Source organism: Vigna angularis, chromosome 8 (assembly GCF_016808095.1).
Source record: "Vigna angularis cultivar LongXiaoDou No.4 chromosome 8, ASM1680809v1, whole genome shotgun sequence".
In the NCBI taxonomy this organism is placed as follows: Eukaryota; Viridiplantae; Streptophyta; class Magnoliopsida; order Fabales; family Fabaceae; genus Vigna; species Vigna angularis.
In genome coordinates, this window is record NC_068977.1 from 21,724,189 (window position 1) to 21,746,691 (window position 22,503).

The 22,503-nt window shown below is 37.3% G+C and overlaps 1 protein-coding gene across 1 annotated transcript; it reads right to left on the reverse strand.

Moving 5' to 3' along the window:
• Positions 1 to 3,741: 3,741 nt before the first annotated feature.
• On the reverse strand, positions 3,742 to 4,337 carry LOC128193756 (uncharacterized). The gene is made up of 2 exons (XM_052867849.1): positions 4,131 to 4,337; positions 3,742 to 4,050 (listed from the first exon to the last, which is right to left on the reverse strand). Exons 1-2 carry the CDS (start codon positions 4,290 to 4,292, stop codon positions 3,742 to 3,744), a joined length of 471 nt encoding a protein of 156 aa, XP_052723809.1. The 5' UTR covers positions 4,293 to 4,337.
• Between the last annotated feature and the right edge of the window lie 18,166 nt (positions 4,338 to 22,503).

Sequence of the window (22,503 nt, forward strand, 5' to 3'; positions counted from 1 at the left end):
TAATCATAGTAAAAATGGAACTACTCAAATTGTCTCTAGAATAATAGATTAAACTACCATTTAATCGATTAGCTAATCGATTAACAAGTAGATTTATCGATTAGTTAATCGATTAACAAGTAGATTTATCGATTAACTAATCGATTAACAAGTAGATTTATCGATTAGCTAATCGATTAAATTTGACCGTTAGAGTTTTGTAGTCGTTGAACTAAACGTTACACTCAATTTAATCGATTAGTTAATCAATTAAAAGCGTTACAGAGGCAGAAAACGAAAAATTGAAGAGTCTTTGCTTGAGTTTATAAATAAACTCCCATTTTCCTTCCACAACAATTCTTCCCTTGTACTCTAGGACTTAGAAACCTTTGAGACTTGTGTGTTCTTGTTCGACTTGAGAAACTCTCATTTGTGGAGCTGGTGAAGTGCTCCTACAGTAACAGAGGAATAGCCAATTCATACTTGGTGCATCCAAGGAGGTGTTTGGAAGAGGAAATCATCGTTCGTGAAGTATTCCGAGGAAGTGGTCATCCTTTGTGAAGATTCAAAGGAGGTGATCATCCTTCATGAAGTATTCAGAGGAGGTGTTTGTCCCTTAGTGTATTTAAGGGAAGTGAGTCTCATCTCTTGTCGCTTCAAGAGAGGAGTTTTCTAAACTATTACAAATTGTATTTGTGTGATTGAAGTTTGTAATTGTGTTGTGATTAGTGAACTGTTTATCTTGTTTTGATATAGGCGACTGGACATATGATTCGTAAGATTCGAACCAAGATAAAATCATTTGTGCAAATTTCTCTCAACCTTACTCTCTTTATTTTTTTAATATTATTTGCTTAGTAAGTTTAATTGAGTAGAAATTCAAAAGGCACACATTTTTATTAAAGACAAATTCAACCCTCTCTTGGTTTGTTATCCCATGCTAACCATTATGTTGCAGCCGCTTTGACAAGTTGGACCACCAACGTTTGACCTTGTCATGTTCTAATGACTTTTCATTATAAAAATAAAATATTAAATATTTTATTTGACAAATATTTTTGTGAGTAAAAATATCCTGCACATGAAGGTTCAATCCCTTATCCCCTAGTCATTTGGACCATCAAAGTTCAACCTTGTCAAGTTCTAATGGCTTATCATTATTAAAATAAAATATTAAATATTGTATTTAACACATATTTTTGTGAGTAAAAATATCCCGCAAAGGAAGGTTCAATCCCTTACGACTTGTCAGTTGGACCACCAAAGTTCAACCTTATCAACTTCTAATGGCTTCTTAATATAAAAATAAAATATTGAATATTTTATTTAACGGATATGTGAGTAAAAATATCATGCACAAGAAGGTTCAATCCCTTACTGCTTGGTCACTTGGACTACCTAGGTTTAACCTTGTCAGGTTTCACTAGTAAAAAATTGGGTTTTTACAGCGCACATTATGCCACGGTTCAACGGAAACCGCAGCATAATGGTGCGCGGTGGCAGTTTTGTAAATAAATCGAACACATATGCCGCGGTTCTGCTCTGAACCGCGGCATATACCCCTGCCAATTTATTGCAGGGGTTGACTGGGTCAGAGAATTTCAAAAGTTATAAGGGTATATGTCGCGGTTGTCCAGAGAACCGCTGCATATACCGCAGTAACTTCTCAACTTCTCTGCCAGTCAGAGAATTTCAGAAGTTAAAGGGGTATATGCCGCGGTTTCGCAGAGCAACCGCGGCATATACCCCTGTCATCTACTGAAATTCCCCAAAAGGCAGTTGGGGAGACAGTTGTGTTCAGCACGTTACAGAGGTATATGCCGCGGTTCTACGAGCAACCGCGACATATTCTCCTATCTGAAATTAATTTAATATGTATTTGAAATATTTCGAGGTATATACCGCGGTTGCCCGCTGAACCGCGGCATATAGTTTGAAAATAATTTCAAAAATGCCATTTAGGATTATTTTTTTAATCAGTATATGCCGCGGTTGGGCGTGAAACCGCGACATATACCCATATTATACCGCGGTTAAGTAGTGAACCGCGGTAGATTCCCCCGTTCAGAGTTAAAAATTAAAACTTGGAACAGTGTCGTCTTCTTCGCGTGCCCGTCTCTGTTTCGCGTTTTTCTTCTCCCTCCGACTCCGTTCATCTCCGATTCCTCATTTTTCACCGTTTAAACTTGATATTATTCGGTCATTATTCATTTTTGACGAGAAAAAACAGTTTTAGCCGATCAAAATCGTTTGAAACGCGTCATTCCCTCTCCGCTGCGATTTCGTTTTTTTCGCACCAAGCGTTTTCGCCGTTCCTCTTCCAGGTATTTATGCCCTTTTGCATTCTTAACATGATTTCTTCATTAGTTTTTGCATAATGCTATAGTTTTGGTAATGTATGAAGTTTCTATAGTTTTGGTAATGTATGGTATAGTTTTTGCTTTAATTTTGGTAATGCATGAAATTGCTATAGTTTTGGTAATGTATGGTATGGTTTTTGCTATAGTTTTGGTAATGTGTGTTGTAGTTCTTGTATTATTTATACACCTTAAAATATTATTCACTAAGTTTCAATGATATGTATGAAATTGCAAGTTTGATTTTTAGTAGCTTATCTTTTTATGTAATATTTAGGAATATGGATCGAAATTGGATTAATTTACCACGTATTAGTGCTGAGTACGAGAGAGGTGTAGAGGAATTTATACAATTTGCGCAACGTAATGAGGGGAGAAGTGATGATGAAGTGAAGTTTAGATGTCCTTGTGTGAATTGTTTGAATGGGAGAAAGTTGAACGCAGCTCAAATTAGAGAACATCTTATATGTGATGTTAATTTATATGATATTACATAAGTCTTGAAATAAATTTTAATGTTGTTATTTATTTTGACAGATATATGGCTGATCATCCACATTCTTCAGGGGATGAGGCTCCCCCAACCAGATCCACTAGAGGACCCACTAGGATGAAACAACTATTGATAAGGAAAAATAGTGGTGAAAGAACTCCGGTGAATGTGAATGTAACCACGGGTGTGGCAACTGGCCCTCATGCAGATGACTTCTGATCATACCTTGGAGTAGTGGCACGTGATAAGATTAGCATTCTCATTCCATCTTTTGATCATGTGTCCGAGGGTGATCGGAACATTATTTGGCAAGATATATTGGTAAGTTAGTTAATAGCATTTGATCATACCAGATGCCTCGGTTCCTCTGTCCACGGAAGAGATTTTCACTGTGGAACAAGCATATAAGTCGTTTATCACTTGGCCTAAATTTTTGGTTAAACCAGTTTCTGACCCCTCGGTATGAAATTCTTCTTTACACTTCTCAATTTTAAAGGTTTTTGATGTCAAAACTTATCTTATCCTTTCATGTAACAACAGACGCAGGCACAACAGAAGATTCCTCTATCATAGGATGACCCTCTTTCTTCATTGCATCTACTTGCTGACATCCTTGATGATAATCCTTTGGAGGTTGAGTATGATGCTAATGTATTTGGGGCAGGCTCTGAGGTCCCAATATACCTTAATAGCCAAGATGTCCGTGAGCTTGCGTCGGGAACACAAGAGTTGAATATTTCAATTATTCAACTATGGACGATGTAAGTTTATGACCAATTATTTATATATAAAAATGATTTATATATCAAGTATCCTTATATCAAAGTTAATTTTTGATTTCAGGTATATGTCTAGGGTCAGTAATAAGTTGGGGCGTTCTGATGATTATGGATTCATTGATCCCCAATCAATTCATGAATCAAATGATTTTGAGCATATCAACATGAGTCTGATAAGGAGTTTTGGAAGGGGCAAGAAAATATACTTTTTTGCCTTATACATCGTCCATAGTTGAATAATTGAAATATTCAACTCTTGTGTTCCCGACGCAAGCTCACGGACATCTTGGCTATTAAGGTATATTGGGACCTCAGAGCCATGCCCAAATACATTAGCATCATACTCAACCTCCAAAGGCTTATCATCAAGGATGTCAGCAAGTAGATGCAATGAAGAAAGAGGGTCATCCTCAGATAGAGGAATCTTCTGTTGTGCCTGCGTCTGTTGTTACATGAAAAGATAAGATAAGTTTTGACATCAAAAACCTTTAAAATTGAGAAGTGTAAAGAAGAATTTCATACCGAGGGGTCAGAAACTGGTTTAACCAAAAATTTAGGCCAAGTGATAAACGACTTATATGCTTGTTCCACAGTGAAAATCTCTTCCGTGGACAGTGGAACCGAGGCATCTGGCATGATCATTTCATCCACTGAGACCTTCACCTCATCCTCTAATAGTTGCATACCATGACATACAGTCGCTGACCTAAACTCTGTTCCACGAGCTACCAGCACTATCTCATCTTCTTCTAAAATGTATAGCAGACATGGACTACCATCGTCCATGTCATCCTCTGGGATGGCTGATGCGGAACAACTTCCTTTGTCGCTTCTCCCTGTCAGAGTAAATGTTAGATTATACAAGAGATAGAAATAATTGCACATAAATGTTTATTAAGTTTACCTGTGGGAGGGGGAGGGACCACATGTTCCTCTATAGGAGACTGCATCGGGCGCATGCTCTGAAACTGCTCCTGGTAGAGCATCTGGAATTCAGCCCTCACCTCGGCCCTGATCTCCCGCATAAGGTCTTGTCGGACCTTTTTTGTGATCTCTTCTGTCATCCTTTGTGTATCGCTGTATGAATATGAAGGCTGACGAGAAGAGCTCCCAAAATAATCCGTAATTCCTACTCCAGGACCTGGAGCACGTACACGTCCAGGGTGCTCAGGTCGTCCAATTGCAGCAGCAAGAATATCCTGGCGACCCTCTGGAGTGAATTGGCCTTGGGAGCTCTGCTCAACCAAGGCGTCCTCTAACATTACAAAACATCATTATTCTTTAAATAGTTTAATGTAGTATGTATAATGACAATATTTATTATTTTAGGAACAGTGATAACTTACAATTCTTTCAGAAATCTCTCGTGCAGTGTCGGAAGAGTAGGTGCCCGATGGTCGCATACGGGCCAACTTCCATTTCTCATGTCTAGACGGTGGAGAAGGAGGCTGAGGAGGGCTACCACTCTGAGATGGTGGTATAGCATCTGCCTTTTGCTTGAGGATTTTCTCCTCAAGCTTCCTATACCCACCACGAGATAATAGGTGGGGGTTTTTGTTCTTAGCACTTGTTCCTTGTGCTTTGCTTCTAATTGCCTGTCACATACACATTAATTAATCAGTTCATATGATATATATTTGTTAATGAGGAATTGAATAATATGAACTACACTAACCTGCCATTCCTCTAACATCCGACTCTCTTTGAAAAGCCGCCAAGTCTCCTCATCAATGGACTTATATGAACTACATGGACTTTTATGTTTAAGGTGTCCAAAGATGTACCTTGATGTCAACTTGCTTTCAAAGTTTCTGAAATTTTCTGCAACAGTTGACAAACACTTATTTCTAAGTGTTGGGACATTTGGAATGTCAAATGTCATCTGAAAAAAACATAATAAAGTTGTATTAGTACAAAATTATCAATATAAACAAATTTTAATTCAAATGCTATTAACTAACTTACCAAAATATCTTGCCAAATAATGTTCCGATCACCCTCGGACACATGATCAAAAGATGGAATGAGAATGCTAATCCTATCACGTGCCACTACTCCAAGGTATGATCGGAAGTCATCTGCATGGGGGCCAGTTGCCACACCCGTGGTGACATTCACATTCACCGGAGTTCTTTCACCACTATTTTTCCTCATTAATAGTTGTTTCATCCTAGTGGGTCCTCTAGTGGATCTGGTTGGGGGAGCCTCATCCCCTGAAGAATGTGGATGATCAGCCATATATCTGTCAAAATAAATAACAACATTAAATTTTCTTTCAAGACTTATGTAATATCATATAAATTAACAAAACATGTAATAGTACAGAAATTGAAAATTCATACATAAAGATATGGATTCATCATATGTATATTCCCTCATCATGATCTGACCGAATTGCATGTACATCATCGTCAACTACAGATTGGTCATCCAAATTTGTTGTAGTTTGAAATGAATGGTTGTCAGCAATATCAATATTAATCAGATTGTCTTCGTTAACTTCAATTTGTTTTTTGCCTTGAAGAGCAACATACCAATGGTCAGACGCAGGATCTTTGACATAAAAAACTTGAGATGCTTGATGTACCATGATAAACGGTTCGTCTCGATAACCCACCTTGCGAAAATCAACCAGTGTCATACCCGAGTCATCTATTTTCACACCACTCTTATTGTCAAACCACTTACACTTGAACAATGGAACAGAAAACTTGGTGTAATCAACCTCCCATATCTCTTCTATTATACCATAATATCTCATTGATCCAAGTACAGGAGATTGATCTTTTGATGTGGAAAATTGAAGTGACTCAGCTTCTAAACTGACTCCACTATTTTGTACTGTGCTTTTATCATCCAAAGTCTTCGTATAGAATGTGCAATTATTGACTTCATAACCTGTACAACACACGACATCAAACTTCAAACCATTTGCAAGCCACAATAAAATTTCAGAAGAATGTGGCTCTTTGTCAATTTCAGATTTGAACCAAGACATAAATGTTTTGTTATGCTCCATCAATTGCCATTTCTCTGATTGTCTTGGATTTTTATTCTTAACAATTGCTTTGTGTGCTTCCAAAAAAGGGATCACCTCATCTATGTTGTTCAATATATAAAGATGCGCTTGCAACAATTCTTCGCGATCTTTTGTCACCACATTGACACCTCGGATGCTTTTACTTGTAGAAAATTTATTCAACCATGCTGTGCGAGGAACTCCTATTGGATTCGTTGATGTCATGTAATCTGAACAAAACTCGATACTTTCTTCAGCAATATACCTTTCAATCATCGAACCTTCAGGACGATATGGATTTTTAACGTACCCTTTCAAAATCTTCATATAACGCTCAATAGGATACATCCATCTTAAGTATACCGGTCCGCACAACTTGATTTCTCTAACCAAATGAACAAGTAAATGTACCATGATGTCAAAAAAAGATGGAGGGAAAAACATCTCTAGTTGACACAAGATGATAACAATCTCGCCTTGAAGTTCATCTAACTTTGTAGGATCGATGGCTTTACTACATATTGACGAGAAAAATGAACACAACCTGTTTATGGTGTGCCTAGCATTTTAGGCCAAATTCCACGAATAGCCACCGGTAACAACTGTTGCATTAAGACGTGACAATCGTGAGACTTCATGCCAACAAGCTTTAAGTCCTGCATTGACACTAAACTCTTCATATTTGAAAAGTATCCTTGTGGTACTTTGATACTCTTTAAACATACACAAAAACTTATCTTCTCTTGTCTAGACATTGTGTAACATGCAGGGGGCAAATAAGTACGTTTACCAATCTCCTTGGGTGCCAACTCTTCTCGGATATTCATGTCAACCAAATCCAAACGAGCATTCACTCCATCTTTTGTCTTTCCCTGAATGTTGAGTAATGTACCAATCAAGCTATCACACACATTCTTTTCTACATGCATCACATCTATGCAATGTCGAACATCTAACTTTGACCAATATGGAAGATCAAAGAATATTGATTTCTTCTTCCAAGGGGTCGTTACAGATGACTTCTTCGATGTTTTCCCAAATACATGATGTATTTTATTAACTTTTTCAAGAACTTGAAGGCCAGTAAGTGGATTTGGTGCTTCGTCCCTCTCTTGATCTCCATTGAATGCTTTTTTTAACCTTCGATATGGATGATTACGTTTTAGAAATCTACGATGACGCAGATACACCGTCTTTCTTCCATGTTTCAATTGATGAGCTGCAGTGTTTTCTTCACATATAGGACACGCTTTATGACCCTTGACACTGTATCCTGACAAATTACCATAAGCAGGAAAGTCATTAATGGTGCAAAATAACATTGCACGCATCATAAAAGTCTCTGAAGCGAATGCATCAAATATTTCAACCCCATCAACCCACAAAACCTTCAAGTCTTCAACTAGTGGGCTTAGATAAACATCTATGTCATTTCCAGGCTGCTTTGGACCAGATATCATCATAGACAACATCATGTACTTCCTCTTCATGCACAATGCAGGAGATAAGTTGTAAATTATCAATATAACTGGCCAACAACTGTGATTGGTACTCAGATTACCAAATGGGTTCATTCCATCAGTGGCTAAACCAAGCCTAAGATTTCTACACTCTTTACCAAATTCGGGGAATTGTCGATCAATATTTTTCCATTGCTTTGAATCAGCTGGATGACGAAGCAGCCCGTCAATTTTTCTCTCATCTGCATGCCATCTAAGATTTTTAGCATCTTTGGGATTCGCAAACAAACGCTTAAGTCTGGGCACTATTGGAAGGTACCAAACTACTTTCAAAGCAGATCCATTTTTTTCTATCTGACCATTATCTTCACTATTGTTTTTTGACTTGTATCGTGATAAGCCACATTTTGGACACTTTGTAAAAAATTCAAACTCTTTCCTATACAAAATGCAGTCATTGGGACAAGCATGTATCCTTTTATACTCCATACCCATTGGACAAAGAATTTTCTTCGCATCATAATTACGAGTGGGTAGTGTATTTCCATCTGGCAACATTTCATTCAACAACGTCAACAGTTCTGTAAAACTCTTATCAGTCCATCCATTGCTCGCCTTCAAATTCATGAGCCTTAACACCGCTGACAAACGTGTGAACTTAGTTGAACCGACATACAAAGGTGTTTCTGCATCAGTCGACATCGTCTCATACACATGAGCTTTGGCAAAATTTTCTGCTCCAACATCGCGGATCATGTCCTCCAATTTGTCTTCATCCGGTCGATCTTCTTCCATGGTGGAATCAGTAACATTTACACTTTGAGAGTCAGTGGGAAAATCCATTTCTTCGCCGTGCCAGATCCATGTTGTATAGCATCTTAGAAAACCATCACATATAAGATGTTCTCTAATTTGAGTTGCGTTCAACTTTCTCCCATTCAAACAGTTCACACAAGGACATCTAAACTTCACTTCATCATCAGTTCTCCCCTCATTACGTTGCGCAAATTGTATAAATTCCTCTACACCTCTCTCGTACTCAGCACTAATACGTGGTAAATTAATCCAATTTCGATCCATATTCCTAAATATTACATAAATAATATTTTAAGGTTTATAAATAATACAAGAACTACAACACACATTACTACAACTATAGCAAAAACCATACCATACATTACCAAAACTATAACAATTTCATGCATTATCAAAATTAAAGCAAAAATTATACCATACATTACCAAAACTATAGAAACTTCATACATTACAAAAACTATAGCATTATTGAAAAACTAATGAATAAATGACGTTAAGAATGCAAAAGGACATAAATACCTGGAAGAGTAACGGCGGCAGAGAGGGTGAAAAACGCAACACAACGGCGGCGGAGAGGGTGAAAAACGCAACGAAATCACGTTTTTGATCGGCTAAAACTCGTTTTTATCGTCAAAAATCAATAATGACCGAACAATTTTGAGTTTAAACGGTGAAAAACGCAATATCTGAGATGATTGGTGGTTCGGAGAAGAAGAAAACGCGAAGAACAGTGAGGCTTGCGGGAAGAAGACGATCACTGTTCAAAGTTTTAATTTTTAACTCTGAACTGGGGAATCTACCGCGGTTCACTACTTAACCGCGGTATAAAAGGGTTATATGCCGCGGTTTAACCTCCAACCGCAGCATATACTAATTTAAAAAATTATCAGAAATGGGATTTTTGAAATTATTTTCAAACTATATGCCGCGGTTCAGCGGGCAACCGCGGCATATACCTCGAAATATTTCAAATAAACATTAAATTATTTTCATATAGGAGAATATGCCGCGGTTCCCCAGAGAACCGCGGCATATACCCCTGAAACGTGTTCAACACAACTGTCTCCCCAACTGCCTTTCAGAGAATTTGAAAAGTTACAGGGGGTATATGCCGCGGTTCTCTGGGGAACCGCGGCATATACCCCCTGTAACTTCTGAAATTCTCTGACTGGCAGAGAAGTTGAGACGTTACAGGGGTATATGTCGCGGTTCCCCAGAGAACCGCGGCATATACCCCCTGTAACTTTTCAAATTCTCTGACCCAGTCAGCACCTGCAATAAATTGGCAGGGTATATGCCGCGGTTGTGCAGAGAACCGCGGCATATACTCTGTTATTTAATTTTTTATTCATACGTGGCGTCAAAGGCAATGGTTGACTGGGGTATATGCCGCGGTTCCCAGGTGAACCGCGGCATATATGTTCGTTTTATTTACAAAACTGCCACCGCTCACCATTATGCTGCGGTTTTCGTTGAACCGTGGCATAATGTGCGCTGTAAAAACCCGATTTTTTACTAGTGCTCACATCACAAGTCGCTGGGAAACGGTAATATTTAACTTTAACAAATTTTGATTTTTTAACAAATGTTGAATTCATATACACTAATTAAAATGAATTGTCTTTGGCAGAGATTCAAGACTACTACACCAGTTCCTGAGAAGTCACTATTATTCATTAGGAACGCTGCTGCGAAGTATATAGTTAGATTATACAATAGCTCTTAGATTTAAACAATGCATTTGATTAGATAGAATTTTCTTAGACTTTGTACTTTATTTGATGTTGAAATACATTTGAACATGTGTTTGTTATGTTCAAATTGAATTTGTGTACATGTTTTTATATGCAGGTCTGTTTTTGTGGTAGTGGATATCACAAAAACAGACCTGCAATTTTAAAAAACTGCAGGGGAATATGCCGCGGTTCTAACCACAACCGCGGCATATAGTGTTTCATTTTTTTTTTAAAACGAGACATATGGCCGCGGTTTTAACACTAACCGCGGCATATGCTTCCGTCTTTTGCCGCGGTTGAACCGCGGCATATAGTGGATTTTTTTTTAAAAAAAAAAATGGATTTAGGCAGCGGTTCCATCGACAACTGCGGCATATTCCGCAACCTATATACCGCGGTTATAACCGCGGCCTAAAGTGTCTGACTTACTACCGCGGCTGAATATGCCGCGGTTCTTAAACCGCGACGTATAGTGAAAATGAACCGCGGTAAAATCCCCTCGCTGCACTAGTGTTTTAATGGCTTCTTATTATAAAAATAAAGTATTGAATATTTTATTTAACGCATATTTTTGTGAGTAAAAATATCCCTATACAAGAAGGTTAATTCCCTTACCACTTGGTCAATTGGACCACAAAAGTGCAACCTTGTCAGATTCTAATGGCTTCTCATTATAAAAATAAATTATTGAATAATTTTTAACACATTAATTTTTGTTGGTGAAAATATCTTGCACAGGAAAAAGTTCCAAAGAGAACTCCTAGCGTAGCATCTACCACTCAACCTTGGAAAAAGTTCAAAAGAGAACTCCTAGCATCTACTGCTCAACCTAGGAAAAAGTTTCAAAGAAAACTCATAGCGTCTACTGCTCAACCTAGTAAAAAGTTCCAAAGATAACTACTAGCACGCTGTCCATTGCTCAACCTTGGAAAAAGTTCGAAAGAAAACTCCTAGCGTCTACTGCTCAATCTAGGAAGAAGTTCCAAAAAGAACTCTTAGCGTCTACTGCTCCACCTGGAAAAAAGTTTCAAAGAGAACTCATAGCGTCTACTGTTCAACCTTGGAAAAAGTTCCAAAGAGAACTCCTAGCGTCCACTACCTAACCTTGGAAAAAGTTCCAAAGAGAACTCATAGCGTCTCTAAGCTCATAATTAATAATCCATGCGCACCTCTTTCAATATAGAGCTTGCTTGGGCTTGGGGAACTTATGTACTATATGAAATATACCGATCGGAGTTAATGGTATTTATGGGCAATTAGCAGGTATTGATGGGTCAGATTGTCTTACACTTTACAAATATATTGTATTAATAATTGATTATTGGGTTTGATTGCATAAAAATATATTGCGTTAATGGTCAGTCGATGTGCTTGGCTGCCACAAGCCCTATAAATATACGATTGATGTTTAGGAAAATTAACCCCTATCTATCCTAATAAAATAAAGACCTTTTTGAAAAAAATATTTGACTTGAGTGTCAGAGTGTGTTCTGTAGGTCAACAACTCATCGATCTGGATTCCATTCTCAGACCAATTCAACCGAAACAATAGTGAAAACAATTTTACAAAATAATAATTTTTAATTTGTAAAATTGTTTTTAACTTATTTAATATAATAATTAATTATTTTTTGTTTTTAAATTAAATTGTTATTTAATGATTTTCTTATTGTGTTCACACATTAGAATTATAATTCCACACAACTCATACTTTGAAATAATATACACTATGTGAACCAAGTGTAGTTTTCATTAATCTCCATAGTTTATACCTTCCGAAGTAAGTTAGAAAAATGAGAAAAGAACGACATCCATGTCCACATCAATGGTCCTTTTTGTTTTATATATTTGTTGCTGCGTATCAACATAATATTATGTAGGTTTAATACGTATTTTAGTCCCTCTTTTCGTAGGGTCTGTTCAAATTGGTCCTACTTTTTTTCAAAAGTTCACTAAGATCCCACTTTTCGCAAAAACGATGCACTTTAGTCCTTTTTTAGGTTTAATACGTATTTTGGTCCCTCTTTTCGTAGGGTCTGTTCAAATTGGTCCTACTTTTTTTCAAAAGTTCCCTATTTTGATCCCTATTTTGATCCCTCTTAGTGAACTTTTCGTATTTTGGTGAGCTGTACATTTTTCGTTGAGGTGAACTTTTGAGGGATCAAAATGTACAGCTCACCAAAATACGAAAAGTTCACTAAGAGGGATCAAAATAGGGATCAAAATAGGGAACTTTTGAAAAAAAGTAGGACCAATTTGAACAGACCCTACGAAAAGAGGGACCAAAATACGTATTAAACCTAAAAAAGGACTAACGTGCATCGTTTTTGCGAAAAGTGGGATCTTAGTGAACTTTTGAAAAAAAGTAGGACCAATTTGAACAGACCCTACGAAAAGAAGGACCAAAATACGTATTAAACCTATTATGTATAGATGTATGAATATATATATATATATATATATATATATATATATATATATATTAGACAGAACTATTTTATATAATGAAATGTTCGGAACATACTAAATGTGTATGTATTTGCTCTTATATGATAAATTAAATTCAACATTTAGAAATTCATTGAGATTGGTCTTATATATTATATATTTTTAATATTTTATCTTTAAGTTGTTTTCTAAGTAAAATATATTTATTCATTTCTGATAATAAAATACTAAATTATATATTATTAGTATTTTTATATTATAATGTAGAGAAGAACCTGGATCACATTCTTTTTGTTAAGTATTCTTAATATTTTACGCTTCTTCGTTATACACACTAGGCAAAGAAATTATTTTTCAAAATTTCAAACTAGTCTTTTTATTATCTTTTTCTTTATTTGGTCTGTTTAATTACCATCTATCTCAATCTACATTCTTTAATTTATAATCTTATATTTGAAAAAAAAAATGACAACTATTTGAATTAAATCTATATGACTATTTTAGATTGCTTGCTGTAAATCAATACTGATGAAGAATATTTTTTAATTGCAAATTTTTGGTACGTAAAAATAAACAGTAATTTTATTAATGCGTATATATAGTTTTAATTTAAAATAAACAGACTATGTAAAGTATTATAAAGTAAGTTGGAAGCAGTCTACATTGTATGCTAAAAAAACTATTATTTTTCAAATACGTGACTTATATTTATTTATTATTATTTTTAGTTTTATGAAATCAACTTTTGAGAATATAAATGAAGCCAGGGAGAATTCTAAAATAAACATACAAGGAGAAAGAGAAAAGATATGAATCGTACTTTCTTTCTCGCAATATAATACCTCTGTTTACGTTCCTCTCTCTTATATTATTTAAAATAAACAAAACTATCATGATTTCTTATTTTCCCAAATCATTTTATGTCCTTCTGCTGCTTTCTTTGCTTGCCTCAGGAATTAGTGTGAAAATGAAGAACTCAAGTGAAAGTGGTGAAGCAAAGTGCACAGAGAGGGAGAGGCAAACACTCCTCAACTTCAAAGAAGGTCTCATAGATAACTTTGGCATGCTCTCCACTTGGACCAATAATACAGATTGCTGCAAATGGAAACGCATTCAATGCAACCATGAAACTGGTCGTGTACATCTGCTTGGTCTTCATGGAAACTATTACAATAATGCACTATTAAGAATCAAATAGATTCTTCCTAGGTCTCTGTTCAATGGACCAAAGATCCATTCAGTTTAGGTGTTTGTTACTTGCATTTATGTTATTTTTATGTTACCGTTTTCTGTTCTATCAGAACTCTATAAATAGAGTTCTGACTTGTATGTTACTTTTTACAGAAACAGAGAAACACTCAATAGAAAGCAATAAAACCAGATTCAAGAAAGATTACATTTTACTTACTTGTCTCTCTGCCCTCTTCATTTTTCCCTTCTGCACCGTCGCCGTCTGAGGCTCCCAAAGCCGCCGGACCACCGCTGGATCACCACGCTCTGAGAAGGAACTCTCTGGAGCGCTCTGTTCTCTCTCCTCACTTGTGCAAGAGCTTCTGGACACGTCTGCAGAAGATTCATATGCTGATGGCCTTAATCGTGTTATGGGTTATTCAGTATTGGGCCCTCGTTCCTGTGCAAACCATTTGGGCCTCAGCTTAATATGGTATCAGAGCAGGTCTAGTACCTGCTCTGCTTCCGCTCCGCCTGCTGTTTTTTTTTCTTGATAGGTTCTTGGGCTGGTTTATACAATTCTGGACCTCATGGAACAGGCTGAATTCAACAACCCATCTAGCCCTTACTACCTACATCCAGGAGAGAATCCTGGACTCACCCTCATTACACAAACTCTGAATGAAAACAACTACTCTTCTTGGAGCAGAAGCATGAGAAGAGCCTTGCTTTCCAAGAATAAAGTGAAATTCATTGATGGGTCCATAAAGAAACCCCAGAAAGATGATATCCTGTATGATGCTTGGGAAAGATGCAACATGATGATATTGTCTTGGATAACCAAGACTCTCTCCCCACAAATTGCCGAGAGCGTGATATATGTGGAGGAGGCAAAAGAATTATGGGAAGAGTTGAAAGAAAGATTCTCTAAAGGTGATCATTTCAAGATTTCTGATCTTCTTCAAGATATACACTCAATTAGACAAGGGGAAAGAGGAGTTAGCCAATTCTTTACTGATTTAAATATTCTGTGGGAAGAATTGGAGTTCTTAAGACCCATACCTGCTTGCACATGCAAGATACCATGCAGTTGTGCTCTCTCAAAAGTTTTCTTAAAGTACAGAGAAATGGAGCATGTAATATGTTTTCTAAAAGGTTTGAATGACTCTTACAACACTGTTAGGACGCAAATTCTCCTAATGGACCCCCTCCCAAACATCAATCGAGTTTTCTCTCTTATCATGCAACAAGAAAGACAGGAAAAACATGGGTCAGCTGATGTTAAAGTCATGGTAAATGCCACTGACAGAAACAACCAGTGGAAAGGCCAGGGACGAGGACCTGGATTGCGTGGTCAAGGAAGAGGAAGAGGTAGAAATCCTAATCATGGGAAACAGTGCTCTTATTGCAACAAAATGAACCACACAGTTGATGAATGCTACTCTAAGCATGGATATCCACCTTGGTTCAAGAAAGCAGAGGGCAGTCAGGACCGAAAGAGTGAATGGACTACTACCAATGCTTGCCAAAACACTACTGAACAAGATGGAAATCAGAGAGCACAACCTACTAACAGCAGCAATATTTTTAACTCTCTTACTGCAGAACAAATGCAGAAACTATTTCGAATGATTGACAAAGATGATGAACCAACCCACAAAATTAATCAAATTCAAAGAGCTGATAGTGCAGATAAGCAAGGTATTTCATCTTGGATACTAGATACTGGTGCCACAGACCATGTGACACATGATAAAATAAATTTCAGCACATTTTATCGTATTAAATCTATATCTGTGAGATTGCCTAATAATACTATCTTAACTGCTAAACATGCTGGTACAATACAACTATCTAGGGATCTTGTTATTTTCAATGTTCTATACATTCCTGAATTTTATTTTAATATGATTTCTGTTCAAAGCCTTATCAAGGACTTGAATTGTAGTCTAACTTTCTCTTCCAAGATTTGTCAGATAAAGCAGAACCATACATTGAAGATGATTGGATATGCTAACTGTTGGGGAGGGCTCTATTATTTGCAAGACATTCCTAAACTGGACCAAAGGCACACTGCCAAGATTGCTTTTTCGTTTAAAAAGACTAATGTAAATCTATGGCACTGTAGGTTAGGCCATCCAGGGGACAAAATTATGAAACAGATATGTGGTGATTTTCCTTATGTCAAATTGGGCACCAAAATTGTTTGTGATACCTGTCATTATGCTAAACAACGAAAGTTGCCTTTTCTGCATAGTACTACTATTACTGCTGATTGTTTTGATATTGTTCACTGTGATATATGGGGCCCCTTTGCTACTGCTTCTATTCATGGCCATAAATACTTCCTCACCATAGTTGATGACTATAGTAGGCACACTTGGATTTTTTTTAATGAATAATAAAGGCCAGACTAGAGGCTTGCTACAGGATTTTGTGATTAAGATTAAAAATCAGTTTAACAAAGGAATCAAAGTTATTAGATCTGATAATGGCCCTGAATTTAACTGTGTATATTTTTATAAATTTCATGGTATTAATCATCAAAGGAGTTGTGTTGAAACTCTTGAACAGAATTCTGTTGTTGAAAGGAAACACCAGCACATTTTGAATGTTACTCGTGGCCTCCTTTTTCAAGCTAGTGTGCCTAACACTTACTGGTCTTATGCTGTTAGTCATGCCGTCTACCTCATTAATAGGCTGCCTACCCTCATTCTCAATAACAAAAATCCTTATGATCTGCTTTACAATCTGCCCCCTTCCTATTTAAACCTCAAAATCTTTGGATGCTTGTGCTTTGTCTCTACTCTTGAACATGACAGGAATAAACTTGACCCAAGAGCTAGAAAAGCTGTTTTTCTAGGCTACAAATCTGGTGTCAAGGGGTACCTTGTCCTTGACATAAACACCAAAGAACTTCTCATAAGCAGAAATGTGGTCTTTCATGAAGACATCTTTCCCTATAAGGATCTGCAGGAAAGCAATACAGATTCTGCAATTGGGAAGGAGACAACTGATTCATTCAACAATCTCTTAGGAGATCACTATCACAAGGATGATGCCCTACATGACAAATCTGAAGATGGAAGCCAGGAAGAAACACAACAGCTCACTGTTAGTGAAGACAGCAGTGACACTGCAGGAGATAATCAAGATCTCCAATTGCAAAGAAGGTCAAACAGACCCAAAAGAACTCCTGACTACCTTAAAGATTATGTTCACCAGGTCAATCAATCTCTATCTCTGAAAAACAATCTTAAAACCCCTTATCCTATATCCACCCTGCTGTGGTGTGATAATCTTACAGAGAGGCACCTAAAATATACCATGGTTGTCACGGTTAGCAAGGAGCCAAAATCCTACAATGAAGCAAAAGGTATGAGTGAATGGGTAAAGGCCATGCAAAGAGAAATTAAAGCCCTGCAAGACAATGACACATGGGTTCTAACCCAGCTGCCCCCAGGAAAGGCTGCTATTGGGTGTAAATGGGTGTATAAGACGAAATACAAAGCTGATGGAAGCATTGAAAGATTCAAGGCTCGCTTGGTGGCAAAGGGATACACACAACAGGAAGGAATAGACTACCTTGACACTTTTTCACCCGTTGCCAAATTAACTACAGTCAGATTACTCATTGCCCTAGCGGCCTCAAATAATTGGTTTCTACACCAACTAGATGTGGACAATGCCTTCCTACATGGAGACCTCAATGAAGAGGTATACATGGAGCCACCTCCAGGTTTGATCAACCACAATAAGGGGCAGGTTTGCAGATTGAGAAAGTCTCTATATGGCCTGAAACAGGCCGGTAGGCAGTGGTTTGAGAAATTATCCTCTTTCTTGACATCCGTTAACTATATTCAATCTAAGTCTGACCACTCTCTGTTCATTAGAACGACCCCTACCAGTTTCACTGCCCTACTTGTGTATGTAGATGACATTGTTTTGACAGGGAACTCTATGACAGAGATCAACAGCATGAAGGAACTACTACACAAGAAGTTCCGAATAAAGAACCTGGGTGAGCTCAAGTATTTTCTAGGTCTGGAAGTTGCCAGGTCAAAGAAAGGCATTCACTTATGCCAAAGGAAGTATGCTTTGGACATACTGGAGGAGACAGGGATGTTAGGATGCAAGCCTTCATCTACTCCTTTTCTCAGCGACACGAACCCATTATACAGGGAAGATAGTTACCTGGATGATCCAGGACCATATAGAAGACTAATAGGAAAGTTGTTCTATCTTACAAACACTAGACCTGATTTATGTTTTTCAGTTAATTTACTTAGTCAGTTCATGCAATCACCAACTGACCATCACTATCGTGCCATTCAGCACATTCTCAGGTATATTAAAGCCAAGCCCTCTGAAGGGCTTTTCTTCTCTGCTGACTCTCCTATGCAGCTAAAGGCCTTCAGTGACTCTGACTGGGCCACTTGCCCCAATACTAGAAGATCTACAACGGGTTTCTGTGTCTTCCTCGGTTCATCTCTTATCTCCTGGAAGTCTAAAAAGCAAAAGACCGTTTCCAGATCTTCCACAGAAGCCGAGTACAGAGCACTAGCAGCCACTGTATGTAAAATACAGTGGCTCTGTTACCTATTACACGACTTTCAAGTTAAGGAATCAGGGACCCCTGCCTTGTACTGTGACAATAAATCTGCGAGGCACATAGCTCACAATCAAAGTTTTCACGAACGCACCAAGCATATTGAGCTTGATTGTCATGTGGTTCGTGAAAAACTTCAGGAACGACTCCTCACTCTCCTTCCCGTACGATCCGACGAGCAGCTTGCTGACATTTTCACAAAATTCCCTCATCGCGTCAAATTCAAAACTATTGTACCCAAACTTGGATTGGTAACCATACACCATCCAGTTTGAGGGGAGGCTATTAAGAATCAAATAGATTCTTCCTAGGTCAGATCCATTCAGTTTAGGTGTTTGTTACTTGCATTTATGTTATTTTTATGTTACCGTTTTCTGTTCTATCATAACTCTATAAATAGAGTTCTGACTTGTATGTTACTTTTTACAGAAACAGAGAAACACTCAATAGAAAGCAATAAAACCAGATTCAAGAAAGATTACATTTTACTTACTTGTCTCTCTGCCCTCTTCATTTTTCCCTTCTGCACCGTCGTCGTCTGAGGCTCCCAAAGCCGCCGGACCACCGCTGGATCACCACGCTCTGAGAAGGAACTCTCTGGAGCGCTCTGTTCTCTCTCCTCACTTGTGCAAGAGCTTCTGGACACGTCTGCAGAAGATTCATATGCTGATGGCCTTAATCGTGTTATGGGCTATTCAGTATTGGGCCCTCGTTCCTGTGCAAACCATTTGGGCCTCAGCTTAATATGCACAGTACTTGAGAGGTGCAATCAATGTCACTTCATTGATTCATTTGCCATACATTCAACATCTTGATCTCAGCCATAATTATTTTGTACTGAGTTACATACCAGAGTTCACATACTCATTCACCAACTTAAGATATCTCGATCTCTCCAATTCTTTTTTCTCGGGGAGGATTCCTTCTACACTTGGAAATCTCTTACAACTACGTTATCTAGATCTCGGGGAAAATATTCTTTGGGGAAAAATTCCCATTGAGATAGGGAATCTGAAACACTTACAGTATCTCGATCTTGGACTATTCTATCTTTTCGGAAAAATCCCATCTCAAATTGGGAATCTTAGAAAGCTACAACATCTTAGTATAGGAAGTAATAGTCCTCTATATATAAGGAAAGAGCCAAAGTATATTTCAAAATCTCTTTCTGGCGTAATCCGTTTTCGCATAGGGCATCTTCCATTATTGCATACTCTCCGACTAGTTGGCAATTTTGATATACAAGCTAAAGATGCAAAATGGCTGTCTACTCTTCATTCCTTAACCATTCTTAGGCTGAGTTCATTGCACAGTCTTAGATCCTCTCACCAGTGGCTGCAAACTATCAGTAAAATCATTCCAAACTTAACAGAGTTGATGCTAGTTGATTGTAATCTTCTGGAAAGTGATATTCAATCTTTGTTCCCTTCTCACTCTTCAAATAATTCCACCTCTCTTACCATACTAGATCTGTCTTCTAATATATTGTCATCATCAATACTTCAATTCATGTTTAACTTTAGCCTTCATCTTCAAGAGCTTTATCTTTCTCACAATAATATAACTTTGTCACCTTCTCTGTGTTCAAATTTTCCGTCTCTTAGGGTCCTCGATCTCTCTTACAATAATCTTGCATCATCAATGTTTCGACCTAATTTTAATATCAGCTCCAAACTAGAAGAGCTTTATCTTGAAAATTGCAGTCTTATGGATAGAAATTTCCTTCTTTCATCTACTTCTACAATGAATTATTTGTCCTCACTTATGTTACTTGATCTCTCCAATAACTTGCTAAAATCATCTCCAATGTTTTACTGGCTTTTTAACTTCACCACCGATCTGGTTTCCATTGACCTTGATGGTAACTTGTTAGAAGGTCCAATTCCAGATGAATTTGGGAAAGCGATGAACTCTCTTGACTATCTTTCTCTCTCCAATAACAAACTCCAAGGCAAGGTTCCGTCTTTCTTTGGGAGGATGTGCAGATTACAAGTATTGGACCTCTCAAATAACAAGTTAAATGGTAAATTTCCGACCTTCACAAAAAATTCTTCATGGTGCAGCAGACACATATTTCGGAAATTGAACCTATCTTATAATCAAATAACAGGTAGGATACCCGAGACCATCAGACTGCTATCTCAATTGGAAACTTTATCGTTGCGATGGAATTCTTTAGAGGGTGATGTCACTGAATCTCATCTTTCTAACTTTTCCAAATTATATCTCTTAGACTTGTCGCATAACTCATTGTCGGTAAAATTTGGCTCGAGCTGGGTTCCTCCTTTTCAATTAACGTTCTTGTTTATTGCATCTTGCAAGGTAGGACCCAGTTTTCCTAGTTGGATCCAGACACAAAATTCCTTAATCCAACTAGATATATCTAATAATGGGTTGAATGATTTCCTACCAGAATGGTTTTGGAACAAGTTGCAAATGTTGTACAGTGTGAATATGTCTCACAATAATCTCATTGGTTCAATCCTGATATGCAATTAAAGCTTCCTTTCAGACCATCTATATTTCTAAGTTCAAATAAATTTGAGGGAAAAGTTCCATTATTTTTGCTACAAGCTTCCGAGTTGTCACTCTCTGAAAATAAATTTTCAGATTTCTCATGTGGAAACGTCACAGCTGCAAACTTGGCCACTTTAGATTTATCAGATAATCAAATAAAAGGGCAACTTCCAGATTGTTGGAAATCAACAAATCGATTATTGTTTCTTGATTTAAGTAGCAATGAATTGTCAGGGAAGCTTCCTAACTCTATGGGCACCCTTGTTAACTTGGAAGCTTTGGTTTTACGAAACAATAGGTTGACGGGTGAATTGCCTTCTTCTTTGAAGAATTGCAAGAGATTAATTATGTTGGATGTGAGTGAGAATATGTTTTCAGGTCGAATACCATCATGGGTTGGAGAAAGCATGCAGCAATTGATAATCTTGATCATGCGAGGGAATCAATTCTCTGGAAATCTTCCCCCTCATATATGTTATTTGAACGATATTCAATTGTTGGATATTTCTAGGAATGAGTTATCAGGAGGAATTCCAACTTGCTTAAACAATTTCACTGCATTAGCTCAAAACACCGTCAACAAAATTGAAACTGAAAGTCGTGTGTATTGGTACAATAGTACTTACTCTGAAACTTATAATTTTTTTGTTTGTAGTTATTATTCATTTCATATAACATGGATGTGGAAAGGTGTGGAACAGAAATTCAGACGTCCAGAATTAACTCTTCTGAGCATTGATCTCTCATGTAATAATTTAATTGGTGAAATTCCGAAGGAGATTACATACATGCTGGGGTTAGTTTCTTTGAATTTATCAAGAAACAATTTGAGTGGAGAAATTCCTTCCGATATTGGAAATTTAAGTTTACTTGAATCCCTTGACTTGAAGAAATAAATTCTATGAGAGAATTCCTTTTTCTCTTTCCCAAATGGATTTTCTCCAAATATTAGACTTGTCACACAATTCTCTTTCTGAAAGAATCCCATTGGGGAGACACATGGATACATTTGATGCCTCTAGTTTTGAAGGAAATGTTGATCTTTGTGGGAAACCACTTGAAGAAAGTTGTCCTGTTGATCTTTATTAGGTCCCTTACTACTTTGGAAACCATGGAGAAT

Bases quoted from the DNA above. Each gene is read 5' to 3' on its own strand.
- LOC128193756 (XM_052867849.1), bottom strand. From the start codon at position 4,292: ATGCAACTATTAGAGGATGAGGTGAAGGTCTCAGTGGATGAAATGATC. The intron at 4,051-4,130 runs GTATGAAATTCT...ATGTAACAACAG, and splicing joins AACCAGTTTCTGACCCCTCG to ACGCAGGCACAACAGAAGAT.